The following is a 12769-nucleotide window of genomic DNA, read 5'->3' on the forward strand; positions in this document are numbered from 1 at the left end:
AGTTGGGATAAAACTATGAATAGTGTGTAAACACGTTTCCTTTTTTATGAGCAAGTGCTGTGAAAAACTGCATATTTATTACACTTGATTTGTTTTAAGATAATCGCTGTCATCAACTTTAGCTAATCGTGTCTCAAAAAACTCTTGCACAGTATCAGTGTTCCACTTGGTGATCGATAAAGTTTCTTTTACGTTTCCATGTTCATCCATTAGTTTCACCAGCGGGTCCAAACCTCGTAGGTATTTAATAGTCAGGTTTGGAAATTTAGCCGGTCGATCACTTTTTATAAACGCCTGAATTTGTGGATAAGCTCCAAATTTACACGTGCACACTTCCAGTACTGCCTTTGGGTACACATTTAGGCTCGTGTTGGTTTCACTGTCCTTCTGGCAACACTCTAGGCAGTGTTCTCTGCATGAAAAGGGAAATATTAAACAATGGTTATTGCATGATGGTGAAGATGAGAGGTATGAATCGATTTAAGTACTTGAATTCGTTCAATCCGTAATCACTTAAACTTTTACACGAAGAGCACAGCAGTTGCGATTTGATAAAACCTAGCTCTCGACAATCCTGTGCCGAAAATTCTGCGTCAACCTGAAAAGAGTCCGTTTCGAATTAGCGCCTAAGCTATGTGTCTACCTTTCGTTGTTTTGTGTTTTATGTGATTACCAATGCACACAGAAAGCACAAAGGCAACCATATCCTAGCAAATAACTCCATGATTCCTTCCGCAAAGTATTTTAGAATAAAGCCGTACACCGACACGTCCCCCTGCGAGCAAGGAAGAATTAGGTAAAGGCTACCTCACATAGCCTGCGTTACTTGCGTTACTTGAGGCAATGGCGGAGATAATTGCCATACAAAATGACAGTGGCCGCAGCCGTAACGCATGCTATGTGTATATTCAAGATACCTTGGTTGTACCGCGTTTTGCTTCGATTGACAGCTTGAAGTTGGATTCCGAAAACAATCGGCACTTCGAGAGGTATCGCAAAGCAGTTTTTGGTTAAAAAATGTGTACGACACTGGCCATGAGTAATCTACGGCCTAATTTGTTCGGTGCGTAGCAAAAGATGGATTAATGGATTGGCGAATATGAATAATTTTCATTTGATTCTGGGACAGGTTCGCTGAAAAATATATTGTTGGGTCAACAATCAGCTGGGCTCAAGTTTTTTGCCCCACCTATAACATACGACAGTAAGTACGGACCGGCTGCGCCAGCAAGCGGGAATGTCAACAATAGTTTTTTTAATCCTTCATACCAGACATCAAAATACCGGAAAAGCCTAAGCTGCGCTTCATGGATAAGGTGCCGCAGCTTGCTAGCAACTTAAGACCACCAAAACTACAAAAAAAACTGAAATGGATGCGTGGACCTGAGGAGGTGCACAATAAACTTGTTCATGGCCAATATGCAATAGTGGCAGCCAGCGGTGGTCGATTGAGATGGGGTCATTTTGAAATGCTACGTCTTACGATCGGACGTAAAATGGACGTTAGTCGTATGTTTGCAATCTGGCGAGTTGAAGCACCATGGCAACCAGTTACGAAAAAAGGACAAGGACAACGTATGGGAGGAGGAAAAGGAGCAATTGATCATTACGTAACTCCTGTTAAGAGTGGCCGCGTAATTGTAGAATTAGCAGGAGAATTGGAGTTCATAGAGGCAAAACGAATTTTAGACATTGTGTGTCCCAAATTGCCATTCAAGGCTACGGTCGTATCGCAACAGACGCTAGAAGACGCAGCAGCGACTGCATATCGTTTGGAGGCAGAAAACCTTAACCCCTGGACGTTTAAGTATATCGTTCAAAATAATTTGAGTGGCTCTCACCGATGGCTTTCGCCAGTAGACCATAAATGGTTTGGAAAGCATATTTAATATCGCAATATTATATAACATTTGAAATAAACCAAATGGTTCCTCCGGCATACTCGGTTCAATTTCAAACTGGTTCTTCTATTAATTTTCAGAGTAGATGTGATTAATGATATTGGTTCCATAGATTGCAAGCGGTAGTCCCGTCCTTAAATATGGCACGCCCGTCCTTAAATATGTTATGATATAAACTCGTACAAATTTGATGTATAGTTAGTTTAAGGATGCGTGTTTACTGTATTTTAGTTTATGTTGAAGTAGCCAAGAAAGTGACTGACCTATTGACGCAGTCAAAAGTTTTGTTTTGCTATTTCCGGATTAAATTGAGAGTTGTACTTTTGACGAGGTGCACTATCTGCTAAAGAGACCCTAGTTGGTTCCAAATCTTTCAACTGATTGGATCCTTGGACTCGATCCAGTATTCTCTTCGACCTTTCTTTCTCTTCCAACTCTCGCGCGATTCGTTCTTGGCGCATTATTTCGATACTAGTCGCTTTGCTACTAGTCGCTAGTCGGTGGGCCTCTTCCTCGTCTGTATCATCGGTTTCATAGTACTTATCATACTTACGTTTTTTATGTTTACGTTCTCTGTCGTGTGAACATTTGCGTTTCTTTTTCTTTTCTAATATCTCTGATTCAATTGAATTGGTTCGATATTTACGTTGCACTTTCTGCTCTACTGTCTCTACATGATGCGCCCGGCCTTGTACATTCTGTTGGTTCTGCGACACGTTTGTTCTTATACTTTGCGAACCCGATGAACTGGCAGAAGGAACATTTTTTCTTATCACATTGAGGGGATCATAAAAATATTTTTTCTTCTCGTCTAGTTCAACAAGCTGTCCATGATTGTCGAATGTATCCTGTTTTTTGGGAAGCGTGTCGTACCAATCTTTTTTGCCAAGGGCTTCATTGGTGTCCTGGCCCAGATATGTAAGATAACCTATCTGTTTCTCGTAACTCTCTTGCTGTTCCTTTTTTTCCTTTTCATTGTCAGCATTGCTCCGTTTAACTCCTACATGCTTGCCTTCCTCAAGTTCAACGAAAAAATTTACATGTTCATGCGGAGTTGCCCGAGAACTTGTAGAAGGGCTGGAAATATTACTCCGATTTCCTCGGGCTTTTTGTCGAAGTAGCTCCGTGCGAGCTTCTTGATCTGCAAGGGCCACCCGTCGTAGACGCTCTTTTTCATCCTCTGCTGCTTTTGCTTCATCGCGTCGTACGCGTGCGATATTGTCCTTAGTTCGAACATGCCACCTATAATTAAAGCAACAATAAGTACATACGATAACTTAAAGCAAAATTTCAAAATAAAATACTTTTTTTTTGGCAAAATATTCATGTTCCGTGTGATGCTGTAAATATTGCCAGTTCCGTGAGCGCGACCAAGGTACTTTAAATAGAAAGGTGGTGTGATGTAGAACAACTGCCCTCGCGGATTTTAGAAAAAAGATGAGAATTTGACAATTGAATGCAAAGCATTGGGGACGCGGTTTTCCAAGCTGTTTTCGCGTATCCGTGGTTTTTGAGAAATGCGGCACAAAATTCAAAGTTTTTACAACTATTCTCCATATTCTATGCTTAATAAAACCTTTTCCGTGTCGACAAACGCACGTTGCTTTGTTGATGCACGCAAACGTCAACCACATCCAATATGACGACCTGCAAAGGTTTCTATGACACCTATTACGAGATGGCACGCACACCAATAGTTTGCAGTCAGTAGTGTGAGTGTGACACACTCCAAATTTACCGCCCGCCGGTCTCGAGTGTTGTTAAAAATCCTAAACAAGTGTTGTCCTAAAAATGTTATTCTACCGTGTAGCCGGTGCTGCCCAAAGCCGAGTTTTTAATTTATTGAAACGCCCTGCTCTGTGTCCAGGGTAAGATTATTTCAACATATATGAGTGCGGATGTAATTGAATTTTCATTTTAGACGCGGAACTATTTACACGAGCCCACCTATGAACGGAAGAGATGTAACGAAACGCGAGAAATACTTTCTGCAGAAAGATAAAATACCTCTAGGATTTACAATTATCTACAGAGCACCCATGGAATACTATCTTTCAGGTATGATAGGTTTCTTACTGTTTAGGCATTAATTTTTACGTTTACGCTAGAGTTTACGCTCCGTCTGGCAGGGTCTTTAGAATAAGAGATTGAGGGCTGTTAATTCCATACGAATCCCCGACGAGAGATTTCGCGCCTGTATAGAAACTGAAAATTCATTTTGGTGTCCATTCTCGCCTGAGGGAACCATCCGGCGAGTCCTTTTTTGGTGGTGACCGCTGGTATTTTGTTTACATCGAACATCGAAGTTGGCAGGGTTTGTTTGCGCTGGATAGTGGATTTTAACCCTTCATTTTTCCTCATATTTGATTCTACCATTTTTTCTCATTCCAGCTTGTAATATTGCCACTTCTTTTAGCTTCTTGGCGCTGGTCGGAATGAGCGCTTTTTCATTTTCGGAGTACTTTCGTAACGTAACGGTGCCGTTTCAAATGAAATATGCAACACTTACGACAAATGAAAATGATCTATTCTTTTTCGTGGGATTTTTCTTTTTGATTAATGTCATCATACGTATTGTAATTAATCGTTATCCACTGCGTATTTACCGACGAGAAAATCAGTAAGTATTGATAAAAGAAAGGTAAAAATAAAATAAAGTAAAGCCCCATTATAAGCACCCACCGTAAAAAAATAGGTCCTGACTCACGATGAGCTACTGAATGCCTTAAAGGTGCCTATTTCAGTCTTTTACTAATGTGGGCCCTATACCCCTTTGGTTTTACCATTTTTTAATTCGCTTTAATTGTTTTAAAGGTACATTGCAGTGTTTGAAGGACAGATACCACTAGGAATAAGGATGTTACAATATCGTCGAGGGGATGTGGTTGTAGTGCCCCCCAGCGGAATTTTACCGTGGCAGGACGCTAGATACAAAATAAATGGTAACAAAGTGCTGCTTTTAAATGAGTACTTTCGTACGCCATCTGAACTGAATATTATGTTGAAATCGTCAAATGTATGATAATAAAACGAGCGGTAACCCCCTAGTTTGAGGATCCCTCTTAATGAGCGCCTTATGTTTGCGACCTTTTTTACTGTATTTTGCTTGAGTGTTTAGCGTAGGCCCTATAGAGACGGGCCGCAACGGACGTTACGTTCCGTTATCCATCCAGTGTGCGGAGGGCTTAAGGTGCTCTCGTCTAGCGGTCACTTCAGGCGTTTAGACCATTTTTAGAACACATTAACGCTTGCTGAACATAACGCCTCGAGCGATGCTATCGCCGGACGAGCCAGAATGATTTCCGAAATATTTTTTTATGTGGAAACGAATGGCACCAACTCCACCGTATCTAGTGTTGGGGAGGCGCTAGGCTCTTTGGGGAAATGAACCGACCCTGAGGTCTGAGGGCTAGTCCACATAACCTGCGACAGTGATCGTGACAGCTCACTACCAATCTGCCAATTTCTATAGTGAATCGGCCAGCTCAAATAGTGAGCTTTCCACTCACTATCGTGAGTAACCTCAGCCCTTTGTCGCAGATAATGTGGACGAGCCCTGATTTCATTGTCAACTGCTAGTCGGCAAGGAGCTACAGCGAAAAGATGGCCATCGGAGATTATCCAGCGGAGTACAATCCCAAAATCCACGGACCATACGATCCGGCCCGCTTTTACGGTAAACCCGATACTCCATTCGGACAGGTGAAGGTTGGTGAAATTGGTGCTTGGTTAGGCCGCCGAGATAAGAGTCCTCGGGCATTGGCCGGGGTTTTCAGCCGTACGTTTTGGAGATGGCAACATAAGTACATGCAGCCGAAGCGTACCGGAATCGCTCCGTTCTTTCAAGTAATCGTTGGTGGAATGGTCTTTTTCTACGCCATTAATTACGGCAAGCTGAAGCATCATCGCAACTATAAGTATCACTAAACGTAACGCCCGTCGCCTAGCAAGTGCGTCGACTCCAAGCATTGAACAAATTGTAGCACGTAAGTGAGGTTGCCCGATGCATACTGACAAGTTACATAATAAAAGGTATTCTCTCATTTTCAGAAAATCGCTCTTTCAATGCTAGAACACTATGCTTGATGGCCTATTAGTGAACTCATGGTTGGAATGAAAATGAAACTGAAGAAAATTATGCAATGAGTTGAAAATAAAAATCCAAACGTATAGTAAACGAAAGCTGGTATAGTTTTACTATCAACAAATTATCAATACGTCTTCTTGTTTACTACAATATACTGATCGCGCGGAAACCAGCATTTATTGGACGAAATTCCGATTAACCTAGAATGAATTTATGTTTGGCATCACAAGCCACCACTTTTTGTAACATATGAGACGACGGGCAAACCGTTATGGAATTGGAAAGCCTAAGTTCCTTATTTTGCACTTGATTCAGCCCTACGACACATGGCAATCGTTCGGGATTGTTACAATTTCTATTGCAATTTCGGGTCTCTCAAACATTAACAGACCTGAATTTCCCCAAGGACGAATTCGAGTCTGTAGAGTGTTCAACAAACCCAAACGTTATCTGCGGGTCTGTTAACAAGTTAACAGATCCGAATGGTTTGCCCTGTGTGAACAGGTAACTTACGAATTATAACAATTAAATACATTAATATGTTTCATAGGAGAATAACTACATTATCTGTTACAAATAAACAAGATTAATGAACACGTAACCTTTTGAAAACCATCTAGAATTCCCGGAGCTTACATAAACGATTATAATGCACTCTCCAGTTAGAAGGAAGAGGTATCGTAAACAATTGAAATAGCATTTTATTGGTCTGTTTTACATTAATGTTATTGCTCATATCATACGAGCAGTATACATTTTTAACATTGCATTTATGTACACCACATATAAAACATATGGCATTTGTCCAGTATTTTTATAATTCTTAAGATTTTTGCGCATTTTCTAATGTATTCAAAAAAAATATTGATACAATTTCCTTTTTTTGTTCTTAAGAAGTTTATGTATTGTAAGAATTTATGGGGTTTTTATTATTTTCTTAATTTTATTACAAATGTCTAAACATACAACATCTCTGCCCTCTTTAGTTTATAATATTTTGATGCTATGTTATTTTTTATAGTATATTATTGCTATAGATCATCTGATGACATAAATGAGTTTTCCGATTTGGAATCTTCCAATCTACGAATTTGTTGGCGTAGATACATTATCCTGCAATGCAAAAATAAAAGTCAATAAACCATTTTGAATAATATTAAAGTTATATACAATTAAAAGAATCACTAGCAGCAGTATATCATAAAATGTAATGCGGTGACTTTGTAATATCATCAGCTGCTGCTCCACTACCTAATATCAATAAAATCTATTCATGTTTAATTTGTTATACAGAGTCTCAATGGAAAAATTATTCGCACATTTGCATTATCTCTAAAATAGTAATAATAAGATAATTTTGAATAATACCTCGCACTTTTTGAAAAGCGGAAAAAGGAAAAATGGGACAAAAGTTCAATCGATAAGTATGAAAGAAAGTTTGAAGAAATGCTGAAACGATTGTCGCGAAATTTCTTATCCTTTTAAAAAGTAAGTTTCCGACCATTTATCAGCTTAAGGAATCAAAATGATCGCACAATATAACTTCGCGGGCCGCGTGTTTGAAACCCCTGAACCAGATCAATAGATCCTAATAAGTAAGTTGGTTTGAGTATTTTACTCGTTAAAAATGATTGTGTATCTAAAAGAAGGGGATCACAAAATTAATGCACCTCCTTATTTGTGTCCGTCAACTGGAAGCTGGGCGTTTTTGTATGAATAGTGGCGTTTTTGTATGAAAAGTGCACCATATTGAAGGCATAACACAGCAAACACAAAAGATTCGATCGAAAAAAGAAAGACACGAAGGCGATAGTAACGGAATCTACGAAATACGGGTACGCGTCTCGTACTCGCGTCTCGTATAAAATTACGGCTTTTGCCCAAGTTCTAGATTATGTATTCTACTTCTAATCCATGAAAAATGATCGATGCTACTAACGCGAATTCATTTCTCCGTTATTAAGCCCCCCCCCCCCCCCCTCCCACTTATTGAATTTATATAAAAGAAGAGCAATTCTTAGTGTGAATAAATAACAGTGTCTACTTACTTTTGTTCCTGCAGTGTTGCAGTAATTTCTGTTATTCTAACTAAACTTCTAGCACATTTTAACTCAGCAGAAACTTTGCTGCATTGAAGATCACCTAAAATATGTGCTTCTTCGGAAAGCTTTTGTATCTGCAAAAAAGTGTAGGTTTTAATTCTTAATAATAAAACTACCGCAAAGCGGGTATATTTTTTTTTATAATTTAACATACCGTTTTTTCTAGAATCTCCGAAGGCCATCCTGTGACGTGGGATATAAGATCGGCCCGGAAGTATTTGGCTAAAGTAGGGGTTAAATTCGGCCCTTGGGCTCTACCAGATTGGGAAGATGCCATGACACTTTGCAAGCTACTAACGGCGCTGGTTGGTGTGGACGTAAGCCCGGTATTATTCAGCCCTACGTCTGTTATGTAAATAATATAGATTAATGAAGGGATCAACGATGAGACAACGATTATTTTTGTATGAGAAGTTGAGATACAATACTTACATTTTCTATGATCACTTATGGGTACTTCCAGTTCCTGTGTTGGAGTAGGCGGTCCATCCCCTGTTTGTGTTACATTTCCAGTGCTACTCAGCATAGCGCATGTGTTCATCACACCAGACTCTCTGCCAATGTGACTATTTCCCGTGATGCCATGGGTGTTGTGGTTAATGTGGATCCCAGATAACGGCGATGCATGTACAGGGTGTGCAAGATTACCAACATTAAACAAGGGAGAGTTTAATGCATGCTCCCTAAAACAGACATACATGTATTCCGCTACACAAAATAAAAAAATCGATGATTATAGCCTTACCTTAAACTACCCACTACGTTTGTTAAATCTGTGGTAGTTCCTGAAATTAACTGACGATTTTGCTGCTGCATCATAAGTGCATTGTTAATTGTCTGCAGTGCTTTTTGAGGATTGAGGTCATTATGTTCTATGGACTTGATACCGGTTATTTGCGAAAGAATCTTTGGCAGACCTGCCAACGACGTAGGTACATTCATTCCGCTCGAACCGCCTAATGGAGACATGTTTGTAGCCATACTATTCTGATGATTTTGCTGGTGTGGTGACTTTTGTGCCAGACTGCATACTTGTTGTTGTTGCGAATGCAGGTTTGTTGGGAGATGCTAAACAAATAAACAAAATCCGGATGATTAAGATGGACTGCAAAATTTTTTATAATACGCACTGTTATAGCTGACGGTGGGCCAGGTGTATTTGATGAAACCATCCCTAAGTCAGAAGTAGTCGCTTGTGATGAAATTAAAGAAGAACTGGCACCATGTGTAGAATAAGTCAGCGAGGGGGATGACATACTATTTGCTGATGATGAGGAAGATGAAGACGATGAGTTGGACGATGCTATGCTGTAGAGTGGTTGTTGTTGCTGCTGATGATTTGATGTCGTTACAATCGTTGATACCGTGTGGTTTGCTGCTGTATTTGGTCCTACCATCCGTGGTAGTTGGCAAGACAAATTTTGCCCTTGAGCATCAGAGTTGGCTTCATTAGCAACAATCGGTGTACAAGACGGAACGAAAGTAGAACTTCCACTCAACGAAGAGCCTCGATTGCCGCTACCTACATTACCCACTGCCGCGCCATTATTAGCTGCATGAGCATTCTGCAGCAGCTGCTGTTGATTTATGATTGGTGCGTTCGAGTTTGAATAACTGGCTTCAGAAGTTGGTGTTGAGTCACCTGGGCTAACATTCACTTCCAAATTGTCCCCATCAAAACGTCTTCTATGCGCAGTGCTTGGTGTTTCATGTGTTTGCCAGCGACCGCGGGAATTATTCTTGTTACTGCCACTACTGCCTGAATGTTTCCCGTAAGACGACGAGGCGGTCGAGCGATTTACTGCTGAAGATGTATACCGTTCCTCGCGTTCCCTTTCGCGCTCTCTTTCCTTTTCGCGATATTCCCGGAGCTGGTCTTTTGGTAATACTCGACTACTGTGAAAAAAATAAAATATGTTCAGGAAAAAACCATCACTATCGAGAAAGAAATAAACAGCACATGATGCCTACCTTTCTTTTTCGATCCATTCGCGCGGCTTTTCCCATTGAGAAACCTCGGTTTTGCAATTGTAGTAATACTTTTTTCCTGACGAACTGACATGTTCACTCCAATCACCGACGCGATTGACGCGATCTCGATCATTGCTTCCAACAACACTACTGCTAGAAGCATTGCCAACACATCCCTGACTACTGTTAATGGTGCACGCTGTATTGGAAGTCGTGTTCGTCAATCCGCTTACGCCAGCGTTATTGCAGACTAATGTGCTTGCTACCGAGTTATTAAGTGTACCACTAACACTAGCATTACTACTATTTGCTGCTCCGACTGCCGGCACGCATCCACTGCTTACGCTACTTCGATCGCGCTCGCGATCCCGCAGTCTGTCTCTATCACGTTCCCGTTCTCGATCTCGTTCGATTCGGTCGCGATCTCGTTCACGTTCGCGATCATCACTAGGAGTACTTCTTTTATCCACCAAAGTAACAAGTTTCATCCTTCTATCATGAAAATTTCTGTGATCTGAGTCCCGTTCGCTTCGGCTTCGTTTAGGTGACCGCAGTGAATCTGAAACATTGTCATTATATACATAAAAAATAATTAGTCTTTGTGTTATTGGTCCATTTGCTGGAGGATGACTGTTGATATCATTTACCGGAATATTTTTCTTTCTTATAATCACGATCGCTACGTTCCTTCTCGCGCATTTTTCCCAAGGTGTATGCCGAAGACGAATATCGATCCCGATCCCTTTCTCTTTCCCTTTCTCGATCGCGCTCTCGATCTCTGTCTCGATCTCGATCTCTTGGGGAATCTGCCAATAATCAATCGTATTATTTTTCATCTTAAAAGTGATAGGGCTCATTTAGCGAGTTATTACCATTATTCAAAGATCCTCCAACTGGTGAGCTATCATGATCTCTGGTATAGGTGAGCGATCGAGAATTAGCTTCTCGTTCGTAATCCCGCTTTGAAGAACTATATTTTGAATTCTGCAATGGGAAACAATGAAAGTCATATTGAACTCTTCACAGACTATTGCATGTACAATTTTATAGCCAACAATCTTGATAGCATCGTAGAATAGCATTCAGAAGGATATGCTATTAACGATGCTATGAGATGACCTATGTAGACTTTTATTTAGCAGCTTGCAACAGGGATGCCAGATCCCCACATTTTTTTCTAAGTTACCTGGTACTGATGAGATTGATGATACCTGAAAAGAATAAAAAAGGGAAAATTGGGTAAATATTTATTACACATATTCTAATGCTTTTCAGTCTAGCCAAATGATACTCGAACAGCAGCATAATATATTTTAGTATGGAGACTGCTATTTTTTGCAATTTAGAAGCTATTGTAGGGGGCTGCTAAGAATCGATGCATATTATACTAATGAAAATGATACTGTTGGATTAAGCGTAAATGGAAGGCACTATACACAGGCCTAGTATTATATATTCCGTATGTTTTCTGAGATATTCTAATGGAGCTGCGCATCGATGAACATTGCCGAGAAGAGGACATTATGCTGCTGATGTCACATTTGGGGGGAAGGGGTTATGCATACATTGCCAGAAGAAAGTGAATTAATAAACATTTACCCATCGCTTAACAAACGTTGCGGTTTCCTGGCATGCATTACCATTTAATGCCGTGAATATTTCTTATTTCTAGTTTTTCTGCTTTTTCACTGTTCACTGCCCTGACATGCAGAATGCATACAAGCGTTTCCAAGGAGACCTCGGATTTGGGAAATTACGGAATTTGAAACGTATTTGTCTGGAATTTTGGAGACATGCGAAATTGATGCATGCAAAAAACAATAATTTTCAATAATGCAAAGCCGTGAAAAATGCGGCCATCAGTTGAAATGAAGCTACCACAAGTTAAATAGTATAAAACATTATACTCGGATTACAGGATGAATGTAATTGGCCATAAATTGGCAAATACTCCAAGATCTGCAGGGCCTCGTTTGGTTCGAACGAATGACCTTCTTGACAAGACAAAAAAAATTTGTTGAACGTCTACGCTGTAGATATAGCTCGCTCGATCGATTATGTTTCGGAACTTGTAGCCCTTTTGCAGTTGCTTTGCTACACTACGTAAGAACACTTGCAAATGCACAGACAAACTAATCGTAACGAAAACCAGAAAAAGAAATAACGAATTCTTTTACTACGGCCACCAGCAGTCCCAAGAAGATTTTACAAGCTCAGCTGTACGCCGCCATCACTGAATTATGGGTGAGTTTGCGTCCAAAGTGAAAACAGGCACATTTCTCGGTGGTGCTTGGGTAAAAACCCAAGCTGATTTGCAAATGAATTCGGAAAACGAGTGGCTCGTAAACTCTGCAAAGCTGTTTTAATTAATAAGTAAGTATCAAGGTGGTTTATGGTGAAAGATAGAAGAACCTTTGATGATCCCACTTTTTTCCTCCTTCCCGCTTGGCCCTTTGCTTCTGAGTTGTGCTTTCCGGCCTGTTTCGACGTTACTTGTTGAAACCAGATTTAAATTCAAGCGCGCTTGAATTCAGCATTAAATATCGGCGAATATTAGCACCTGCTCCATGCGTTTCTGGTGTTTTAGGTAAATCAATGTTGATATACCATTTATAGAAAAACGGAGCAATACCGTAATTTCAACTGTCTTTCCGATCCCATCTCAGTAGATGGGCGTAAAGGCGTCGCCAAACAATTCCAAAAGGAAC

At 40.3% G+C, this 12769-nt stretch overlaps 6 protein-coding genes across 7 annotated transcripts; 3 read left to right on the plus strand and 3 right to left on the minus strand.

Moving 5' to 3' along the window:
- Window positions 1-42: 42 nt before the first annotated feature.
- Window positions 43-806, minus strand: LOC125956233 (selenoprotein F). Its single transcript, XM_049687898.1, has 3 exons — window positions 674-806; window positions 489-598; window positions 43-412 (listed from the first exon to the last, which is right to left on the minus strand). The coding sequence occupies exons 1-3, from the start codon at window positions 722-724 to the stop codon at window positions 79-81; spliced, it is 495 nt and encodes a 164-aa protein (XP_049543855.1). The 5' UTR covers window positions 725-806; the 3' UTR covers window positions 43-78.
- Window positions 807-927: 121 nt separating this feature from the next.
- LOC125956230 (39S ribosomal protein L16, mitochondrial) lies at window positions 928-1981 on the plus strand. The gene is made up of 3 exons (XM_049687895.1): window positions 928-1063; window positions 1130-1204; window positions 1273-1981. The coding sequence occupies exons 1-3, from the start codon at window positions 1018-1020 to the stop codon at window positions 1887-1889; spliced, it is 738 nt and encodes a 245-aa protein (XP_049543852.1). The 5' UTR covers window positions 928-1017; the 3' UTR covers window positions 1890-1981.
- LOC125956229 (leukocyte receptor cluster member 1 homolog) lies at window positions 1885-3528 on the minus strand. Its single transcript, XM_049687894.1, has 2 exons — window positions 3206-3528; window positions 1885-3143 (listed from the first exon to the last, which is right to left on the minus strand). Exons 1-2 carry the CDS (start codon window positions 3226-3228, stop codon window positions 2177-2179), a joined length of 990 nt encoding a protein of 329 aa, XP_049543851.1. The 5' UTR covers window positions 3229-3528; the 3' UTR covers window positions 1885-2176.
- Window positions 3529-3620: 92 nt separating this feature from the next.
- LOC125956231 (uncharacterized) lies at window positions 3621-4961 on the plus strand. The gene is made up of 4 exons (XM_049687896.1): window positions 3621-3769; window positions 3823-3959; window positions 4293-4521; window positions 4716-4961. Exons 1-4 carry the CDS (start codon window positions 3693-3695, stop codon window positions 4921-4923), a joined length of 651 nt encoding a protein of 216 aa, XP_049543853.1. The 5' UTR covers window positions 3621-3692; the 3' UTR covers window positions 4924-4961.
- Window positions 4962-5455: 494 nt separating this feature from the next.
- Window positions 5456-6112, plus strand: LOC125956235 (putative ATP synthase subunit f, mitochondrial). Of its 2 annotated transcripts, none has more exons than XM_049687900.1 (2): window positions 5456-5887; window positions 5934-6112. In XM_049687900.1, exon 1 carries the CDS (start codon window positions 5505-5507, stop codon window positions 5826-5828), a length of 324 nt encoding a protein of 107 aa, XP_049543857.1. In that variant the 5' UTR covers window positions 5456-5504; the 3' UTR covers window positions 5829-5887; window positions 5934-6112. The 2 variants fall into 2 exon arrangements, with proteins under 2 accessions (XP_049543857.1, XP_049543856.1); XM_049687899.1 differs by having other exon boundaries at window positions 5457-5887; window positions 5952-6112.
- Window positions 6113-6242: 130 nt separating this feature from the next.
- Window positions 6243-12528, minus strand: LOC125956224 (WW domain-containing adapter protein with coiled-coil homolog). The gene is made up of 11 exons (XM_049687880.1): window positions 11661-12528; window positions 11248-11272; window positions 10934-11045; window positions 10709-10867; window positions 10062-10620; window positions 9221-9986; window positions 8836-9158; window positions 8523-8773; window positions 8245-8435; window positions 8037-8164; window positions 6243-7101 (listed from the first exon to the last, which is right to left on the minus strand). Exons 1-11 carry the CDS (start codon window positions 11702-11704, stop codon window positions 7020-7022), a joined length of 2640 nt encoding a protein of 879 aa, XP_049543837.1. The 5' UTR covers window positions 11705-12528; the 3' UTR covers window positions 6243-7019.
- Between the last annotated feature and the right edge of the window lie 241 nt (window positions 12529-12769).

This window comes from Anopheles darlingi, chromosome 3 (genome assembly GCF_943734745.1).
Source record: "Anopheles darlingi chromosome 3, idAnoDarlMG_H_01, whole genome shotgun sequence".
NCBI lineage: Eukaryota > Metazoa > Arthropoda > Insecta > Diptera > Culicidae > Anopheles > Anopheles darlingi.